The sequence below is a fragment of the Gastrolobium bilobum genome, unplaced genomic scaffold (genome assembly GCF_033153095.1).
Source record: "Gastrolobium bilobum isolate Gb01-03AN ecotype WA unplaced genomic scaffold, APGP_CSIRO_Gbil_v1 utg5138, whole genome shotgun sequence".
NCBI classification, from domain to species: Eukaryota; Viridiplantae; Streptophyta; class Magnoliopsida; order Fabales; family Fabaceae; genus Gastrolobium; species Gastrolobium bilobum.
Genome location: NW_026900107.1, coordinates 411 through 9,813, shown reverse-complemented (window position 1 = coordinate 9,813; position 9,403 = coordinate 411). Strand labels below are relative to the sequence as shown.

The 9,403-nt window shown below is 32.6% G+C and overlaps 1 protein-coding gene and 1 pseudogene across 1 annotated transcript; one reads left to right on the top strand and one right to left on the bottom strand.

Moving 5' to 3' along the window:
- Positions 1 to 2,132: 2,132 nt before the first annotated feature.
- LOC133295332 (probable WRKY transcription factor 69) lies at positions 2,133 to 3,537 on the top strand. Its single transcript, XM_061494149.1, has 3 exons — positions 2,133 to 2,348; positions 2,501 to 2,638; positions 2,927 to 3,537. The coding sequence occupies exons 1-3, from the start codon at positions 2,269 to 2,271 to the stop codon at positions 3,486 to 3,488; spliced, it is 780 nt and encodes a 259-aa protein (XP_061350133.1). The 5' UTR covers positions 2,133 to 2,268; the 3' UTR covers positions 3,489 to 3,537.
- A 2,358-nt stretch (positions 3,538 to 5,895) lies between these two features.
- LOC133295337 (ATP-dependent Clp protease proteolytic subunit 5, chloroplastic-like) lies at positions 5,896 to 9,092 on the bottom strand (annotated as a pseudogene).
- Between the last annotated feature and the right edge of the window lie 311 nt (positions 9,093 to 9,403).

The following is a 9,403-nucleotide window of genomic DNA, read 5'->3' as shown; positions in this document are numbered from 1 at the left end:
TTAGACTATTTCGCTTGCATTTTCACTTTAGGATTAAACTTTTTGGTTTCACACAATAAGCTTTTGGGAAGTTAATAGTTGAGTGCTTATAATAAGGTAAAGAAGGGAATTCGAAAGAAGAAAAGCAGTAACGTAACCTTACATGGTTATATACCATACGACTGAAACTCTTGACGATGGAGAGAGACTGTCAGCAGTTGGTGACTCTTGAAGTTTTAACTACCAAAGTATTAATTTTAAAGGGTGAGCCGTTGGTATACAGAACAAAGGTGGAAAGTCCTTGTTGGGGTGGATTATTTCCTTTTCATTCTTTTCGTCTTGTTTGGGGCTAAAGCATATAAAATATTGTTTAATCATATCTTCGAGCCCAACCATCTAAATTGGACAATCTCTTTCCAGTTATGTTGATGGACACACCTAGTAGCCAGGCCCAATAATATTTGATGAAACTACATTGTCATATCACTGGATCTATGAAAAATTGAGAGACAGGAATGGGGTCCAATCCAAGCACAAAAACGGGGGTTAGGCGTATGCTGGAACGGCGTTATTTTCCTGTGCTGAGTTATACTACAATAATTAATTGAGCATTTATAAAAAAATGTAACAAAACATATTTAAATCTGGACTGAAACTATAGCTCATCATCGAACATGATTTAGCTAATTTTATAATATAATTATAGTTTAGTTCGAATTTAATCCTTGAATTAAAACCAAACCGACCATGAAAAATATAATCTAGTGAGTTCAAATATGTTTTTATCCTTTTTTGTTCTCATAAATAAATTGACTCTGAAACTTTCTATTATTAGGTCATTATAGAACCTTCCAAATATTTCAGAGCTCCATTATCTACCATTTAGTTCCGTATTCTGGTGTGGTCCAACGGTTTTTAACTGTCCAATATTCCTCCAATTCAGGTTTGGCACTCAAACATTACAAATCCAATTGGGCCTTTTTCTCGATTCTGGCCTTAGATTCCCCATTCAAACTAAAGCCAACGAAATTTTATTAATTGTTTTGGTATATAAGGCCAATGGAATTTACATCACGTGAGTGAGGGAATTACCAAATTGGGTTAGACAACTGACAACCTTTGCAATATCAGCCTCAGTATTTGTGGATAGGGAGTAAACATCCATGTAGAAAGCAATCCACGTACAGTAAGAAGAGCTGCATATGCCGAAAGGGGAAAAAAAAATCCCCTGATAAAAAATATTCTCCTCCATCTGTGTTACCTATATATAAAAATTTCGTTCTTTTTCTTTTTTTCATGGAGTTCACTAAACAAGCACTTCACCCTACCAAATCCAGAAACTCAACCTGCAAAGCAATCCATGAGTAATTTGAAAAAAAATTATTAAAATGAATCCACAAAGACATTAACATGTGGTCAAATCAGTCATAAATTAAATTAGGTGAAATTTCAAATTAGCATGAAAAGATCACATTATATGTTCTACAAAATAAAAAAAAGTAAGAATAATAAATTAAATATAATACTTAACAAATATTTCGTTTAGTAAAGGAAAAAGAAAAGATAAACATTCTGTTGATTAGTACTTTCAAGTTTCACATTGAACATTAATTTAACCAATCAAGGATATAACACTTACACATACACATAGAGATGAAAAAACTTTAAAGAGGGGACGAACAACTCACTTTGTCACATCTATATATGTGTGTAGAAGTTAGGAAAGAACAAGTCATTCTCATTCTTTGCTTATATACTAACAAAATATTTTCTGGTGAGTTAAAAAAAAACTAAACCAAAACCAAAAAATTGATTTTATGGGTTGAACGGTCCAAATACAAAGAATTCATAAGTTTTTCTTTCTAATGGAATCCAATTTTGTAATCTATGATTGGAAGTTCTCAAATGGCATCTTTCCTCACAAACGGGATTTCACTGAGAAGGCTCTATTTGGTTTGGCAAATGATATGCATACACGTGGCACTGAGAGATTATCAGTGGTGACTGCAGCCAATTCTGAAAATATCTCTTCATTTAACGCTGTTTATTAGTATATTCACATATTGGAAGGTGGGGTTGCTGAGGGCAGGTGGTAGTGATATGTGCGTAGTTGTTCATAGCTTTATATTAAATGAGTGAAAAAGAAGAAGAGAGAAAGCAACTTGGGGGCTTTGCCATTATCACTTCCCTGTCCTTATTCCTTCTATATTTCTCTCTCTAATAAACCAAAGTTCTGATCTTGATCCTCTTACCTCTGAAAACTCCATATCTCAGATCAAGCTTGCAGCTATGGACAGTAATGCCTCCCCCAAACTTGAGTCAGAAACATCTTCAGAGCTCAAAGCAGAAACTCAAGCATCCAAGAAAAGGTGGGTTAATGCTTGGAAGAAAAGGAAAGTAGACAAAATATACAGTTTCAACTTAAAACATATAGTTCTAATATTTGATTTGGCTGTTATTCTAGTTTTGGTAAACTGCTGTTAACAAGCTTTTTAATATATATGCTGTGCATGTCACACAGGAAAATGGTTGAGAAAACAGTTGTTGCAGTGAGGATAGGAGAGAATGTTAGCAAGTTGAAGAATGAAGGGCTACCTTCTGATTTTTGGTCATGGAGGAAATATGGACAAAAGCCAATCAAAGGGTCTCCATATCCAAGGTGTACATTCTTTCTACTAAATGACTAGAACAAAAAAGGATCAATTTAGAGTGTCTTAGTTCTTGTTACTATTGATAGCATTATAGACAGATAGAATCAATTGGGTATTTTTACCCAACTTGATTCACAAGCCCTGAGACCAGAGAGTTGTCTCTCACAAAACTATTTTGAACACCCAATTTCTGAATCAGCTTATTTTCATTCAAGAGGCTATTACTGAATTTTTTAAACCAGGGTTTCTTTGCAAACTGCAAGATCTCAAAGCTTGCTCTTGCTACAATTATGCAGGGGCTATTACAAGTGCAGTACATCAAAGGGTTGTTCAGCTAAAAAGCAAGTAGAGAGATGCAGAACAGATGCTTCAATGCTCATCATTACCTATACCTCTAACCATAACCATCCAGGTCCTGCAGCACTCCCCACCTCAAATTCACCCCAACAACTAAAAGAATCAGAAACTGAAACCACCGAAGAATTCCCAGTTACCTCGAAAGAGGAAGACCAAGAACAGATAGAAGAACAAATGAATGATAAGTCCACTATGACCAGTGATCAAGTTACAAAAGAAGAAAACTTTCGTTACTTGCAATCTCCAATACGCTGCTCCGAAGAGATCATTATAGATCAAGAAGATCCTTTCAAACTAAACACGGAGAAAAGCCATGACAGAATAGATCTTCTCTTAGAGGAACAGCCCTTTTGTTATGCACAGCTCAAGAACTTCTCAGCATCTAAATCAGAAGAACTTGACTTTTTCGATGAGCTTGAGGAGCTACCCATGTCTTCATCTTTCTTACACTTTACTAGGAGCATTTTTTCCGATGAAAGGATTCCTGTTGCCCCTTCTTGATTCAAGTGTTTTTTGGTGCTTGCCACCCGGAAGAATCTAACTATTGTATTGTTCATATATGTATAGTTTTTCGATTCCGAATCCTTCTTTTCTGTACTTTATTTATATTCGAAACTGTTCCTGAAGAGTGGTTCACAAACATATAATTAATCACTTTGGGGTTGATTTCCCAAATTAATATAAAAAAAAAACTATTTATCAAAAAAATATTTTTAAAAATTTGTTTGCCTACATGTACTGCTGCAACATCCCATCTGTGATATATAGCGTTTAGGGTGTTAACGGGTCGAGTCTAGTTGGGTTTTGGTCTTAAAGGTTAAGTCTATTTTTAAATGTGTTAGTCTGACCTAGCTTGTTACATGTTATGAATATAATTATCGGCATGTGATCTGACTTATTTATAGAAAATAAAAGTCTGCCTTAGTCTTTAACTGTTATACAAAAAATAAGACAACAAAATTTTATTCAAACAAAATATATGATCCACAACACTAATAATTTCACAAAGATTTATAAATTTAATGTATATCCAAAAAATATAATATAAAAAAAAATCATTCAAAAAGTCTGTTTAACTAATAAAATAGGATAAAATGAGTTGAGGAGAAAGAGAAGGCTATTATAAATAATATAAAAAATATAAAATAAAAATAAAAATTAATATATCAAGCCAGCCTAAGAGGCTCTAAGTCCAGGCTTTTAAATGGGTGTCCGAGGCCTTTTTATTAAATGAGTTTTTGTACAAGTTCAAGCCTGGTTTCAACAATCAATTTTAGACATGTAAATCTGGACCTTCACAAGCTGAAACAAAGGCTCCTGATTCATTTAGCACCCCTAGTAGCGTCCTATCAGTATTCGTGATATATCTATACGTACAAAATTATCCTAAACAAGAATATTATTTTTTGGAAAAAATAATTTTTTAAAACATTAATTTGAAAAAACAAACCCCTCTCTTTGACATGTGCAGAGATAGTGGAGAGACAAAATCCCATTCTCTTTGGGATCACTATAGGATGTACAATCTGGTGCAGATCATTTACGAACTACAGCTACTGCAATTAAAGATCAATGGCTCGTAATTAATATATATATATATATATATATATATATATATATATATATATATATATATATATAGACCATAAAATTTTATTAAATTTAATATATATATATATATATTAAATTTTATTATGTCAAAAAGTAATCTAGACCATAAAAATCCTTCCTAATTTATTTTAAAATCTAGAGCATCGTGATCCTCGCACGTGGAGTTGGAGTAAGAATTTGGAAGCCAAACTGAGTGAGAACTGAGGAGTGGGGTGGGGTGTATTGTCGTTTAATTGAACAAATTTTATTAAAAGATAGCCCGAGGTTTGCACCCTGCTGAATGAGGTCTTCTTTTTCTTGGGTGCCTCATTTGATGGAAGAGAAAGTATTACTTTCTTCTTGGCAGTTATGACATGCTTTATTTATTTATTTTGCTATAATGAGTCTTGAGTGCCACACCATCATTCATATATTGATATATAAATATGGACCAGGCTTCCAAAAAGTCTGATACTTTATATGTTATGATTGTACATCCAACGAAGCGTGAAATTGAAGGAAATTAATTAAATAATATGAATTGAAATAAAATAAATTAATAATTACTTAGATATTTCATGTCTGTTCCGGTAGCTGCGTAGGTGCGTGCTTTCATAGTGAAAAATCTAACGACGAAATTCTTTCGATAATCTATCTCGCATGAGTGGACACATAACTGAAATCAACGATATATATTTACTTTGATGATAAAACAATATATTTTAGGTTAATTTATTTTTAACAGTGATTTGACTGTCGAAAAAGAGAAGGATTCAAGGATCATTAGCCAGGAAGTATGGATACAAATACCGGTATGGATACACACCAGGGCATCAATACGTAAATAAAACAAATTCCATAAATCATAGGACACAATATAACTAAGATACAACACATAGAATTAATATAATATTAATCTTAAAACACAAATATTAAACTATAATAATGACATTAATGTTTTAAGTTAACTTTGAACATTGTAGACATGATAAAATTATCATTTATCTCAATATTATAATATTAATATCCCACTTGTATTGGTACAAAAAATTTAAAAAATTAAAAGTTATATGATAAAAGCATTTAAAAGAATTAGAAAAGTATATATGTGAGGTATAAGTGACAATCATTTCAAAGTATATGTTACATGCTTTTGAAGTGCATGGTTACACGGATGTCAACATGAGTAATAAAATAGAGTTGGACTCAGTAACCCAAAAGATCGTTTTTATTTAACACTATACTTTTATGGGTTTTTTTTTTGGTAAGCTTACTTTTATGGTTTTTACATGGCAATGAAGCAATAATAGTTTCAGGTTCAAATGCTAGCCCGGTCTTTACCCTCTGTTGCAGCAGATAATGGCTGGAGAGCTTTGAGAGGATTCATAATGACACCGTCTATGAGTCCATATTCTTTGGCTTCTTTTGCACTCATGAAAAAATCACGGTCAGTATCCTTGTTGATCTTTTCTAAACTTTGGCCAGTGTGATATGAGAGATATATACCCATTCAAGTTTGCCTTATGATGTAGCATTTCATTTGCCTGAGGATCATTTAAAAAGCAATAAAACTAGCCAATCCATCAGGTCTTCCTTCGGTAGTGTAGTCATGTGTGGTATCACTACTTGTAAGATGTTCAAAACAAATTGGAACCCAATCCAACCAAAATCCTACTAACTACAACCAAACAATATAATGATAGGGAATGGAAAAGAAAAGTTAAATTTAAGGTTTTTTAGGACTTCTTTGACTATTTTGTATTCCCATATACCAAAAAATTGAACTTATACAAGATTATTTTTACTTCATTTAATCACTGAAAAATTGGATTGCTTAGATGTGGCTTTTCATAGCTGATTTGGTTGATGAAAATGCAAAAACTGCATCAAACTATCCTCTTGAACAACCTCAAGTATTTTAGAGTTTTAAGGGACTTTCTCAAAATAAGAGATACTCAAGAGCAAGATTGTAACCAGCAACTTAACCCATGACTCTCGTACTAGAACCACAAACAAACCTTAAGAGTTGTGATTTATATCAAGGTTAAGCTGTCATATATATGGCGCATAACTCCGGCACAGAAATAAGTCATTTCTGGCCAGCAAATATCAGATATTAACTTAAATTCCGAACAAGGATTCTCTCTGTACACCGGGGACCAATTCGGTCTATTGGTTACGTAAAAAAAAAATGTACTTCTGTCTATGGAATTTCATCGAGTTCAATAAAGACAAATTTGGGTCTTTCAAAATGCCAGCACACTTATTCAACTTTGACTATCAAGATAGGTTTTAATTTTCAAAAATAAATCCTAAACTATCAGAAGCAAACAAGAGGTTTATGCAATAGATTATGAAATAAAAAGGTCGAAAATGGGGCCTATACCTGAATATCTATGTCAGTTTGCCCTTCGTGAGCTCCACCAAGCGGTTGGTGAACCATTATCCTTGAATTTGGCAAGCTGTATCTTTTTCCTTCAGAAACAAACGAGGAAAGAATACAAAGTTAGAAGAAGCATTTGTCATGTGTGGAGAAAAAAGGGAAATGAGAGACAACATAAAATAAAAAAAGGAACATATACATTATTATTACCAGCTGTAAATGATCCTCCTGGAGAATTTACATACACGACAATATCCTGATCAACATATCACAAAAATAGTAGTTGATTAAGTGCTTGCACTACAAAATTGAGCTTAAGACATACTTGAAAACATGAAAGACAAACTCAGGGTAATAATCACAATAAAAAATGAGGAAAAACAAAAATATAAAGGAATGTAAAGGATTAATTTACATGGGCTACGACATAAGATAAACCATGAGTTTTTTAGTAACTGAAAATGACGAGCAAACCTTGCTAGGATCAACAACATCGAGGTAAAGAAGTTGAGCTACTACGAAGTTAGCCATATCATCATCAACTGCTCCACCACAACGTATTATTCTCTAAATACTGAAACATTTTATTAACCTAGTCTCCTTTAGGAGCAATTACAAAAAAAAAATGTAGAAAATTTATGGGAAAAGTGTGTATAATTTTAAAGGATGTAAAGTTGTGTCATTTTAAGAGAGAGAAAGAGATAAATTAAGGAGGAGAGAGAGTTGACAAAAAAAATAAAGGTGTGGATCTCACCTCTTTGTGAAAGTAAAAGGATGTAAGTTGTGTAATTTTAAATGATAGACACTTTTCCCAAAATTTATTGGTATTGTGTTCCAAACAATTCAAGGTATTATTATCAAAGGGAGTGAGTGCGCGTAAATTTTTAATAAACCCTAAACCTGAATCCCCATAAAAATAAAATAAAATAAAATGTAAGAGTAAAATGAAGAGCCTCAAAATTGCATTGAAGATAATTGAACAAAACAAACAGCTCACCAGGGGAAGCGTGAAGGGTGTGAAGCGAAAGAAAGGTTGTGAGAGTGAGAGTGACAAGAAGTTGTAGGGGTAGCGGAGGAATCAGGAAAGAACAACAGAGGTGAATCGAAGAGAGGATGTGTGCACTACGTAGCACCGATATCGACACGGGGACACGTGACATGATACCACACGATATTCTGATATGTTAATTTTAAAATATGTTAGATTTTGACATGTTAGGATATATTAAATAATATTTTTAATTTATATAGTGTATATTATATTTAAGGAAAAAATATTTTTCATTTTAAATAACATAAAGTTATGTCATTTTAAGAGAGAGACAGACACAGAAAAAAAAAATTATTTAAATTTTAAATTAAAAAAAAACCACACACTTTCTCTCTCCCATGATTTCTATTTTTCTGTGTCTATCTCTCTCATAAAATGACATAACTTGTGTCATTTAAAATGACAAACACCAAACCCTATATTTAATATTCAATAATTAACAAAAAAATGAAACTAAACTTATAATATTCATCAATTTTACAAAGAAACATAAGATATTCTAAATATTTATATTAAACTCAATAAAATGGTAATCGTAATACAACAAATCTAATAGTTGAAACTAAAAACTCAACGCAATGCAACCTTTGAATTTTTCTTTTAAATTTTTATAACGCGTGTTGGAGTGTCGAAGTGTAAGAGATTGTCAAAAAGGTCAGATATGACACATCAAATTTTTTGAAGTATCAGTACTTCATAAGTGTGCACCGTTATTCGATTTGATTTGGTACAAGTAAGTACAAACAACTATGCTATTATTATTGAAGTGGCGGCTAAACCAAGCGCACACACAGACACTACCTTGACTTCGACACTCGCTAGCAGTGTTATGAAACCCGGGTCGACCCGGCCGGGTCGACCTGGGAACCGGTAAATCGGTCATATAACCGGTCCGATTTAAGCAACGGACCGGTTATGCATCAGAACCGGTGCGATCCGGTCCGACCCGGCCGGTTTTCATGAAAACCGGTGACCCGGTCGGTTAACCGATGACCCGGCCCGGTCCAAAAAAAAAATCTAAATTATTTTTTTCAAAAAAAAAAAAATCATAATGGACATATTTGAATATTTTTTTGCTTATTGACTTACATAAGTTATGTACCTACAACACTAATATTATCTCAATTATGCATTATACATAAAATTTTGATTTGATTTATAGTTAGAGATGTCGTTTTCTTAACCTAAAGTCTCGTATCACGATCATTATGTTTTTGTTTGATCTTTTATTGAATAATAATATGTCATTTATTATTTTTTATATTAAAATATTTGAAAGTTTTATCATTTTTTTTAGATATTTGAGTATGTTTATAATTTTTTAATATAAATTATAAAATTGCATATAATTACCGAGTCATGCGGTTGAACCAGTGACCCACTGGTTAAACC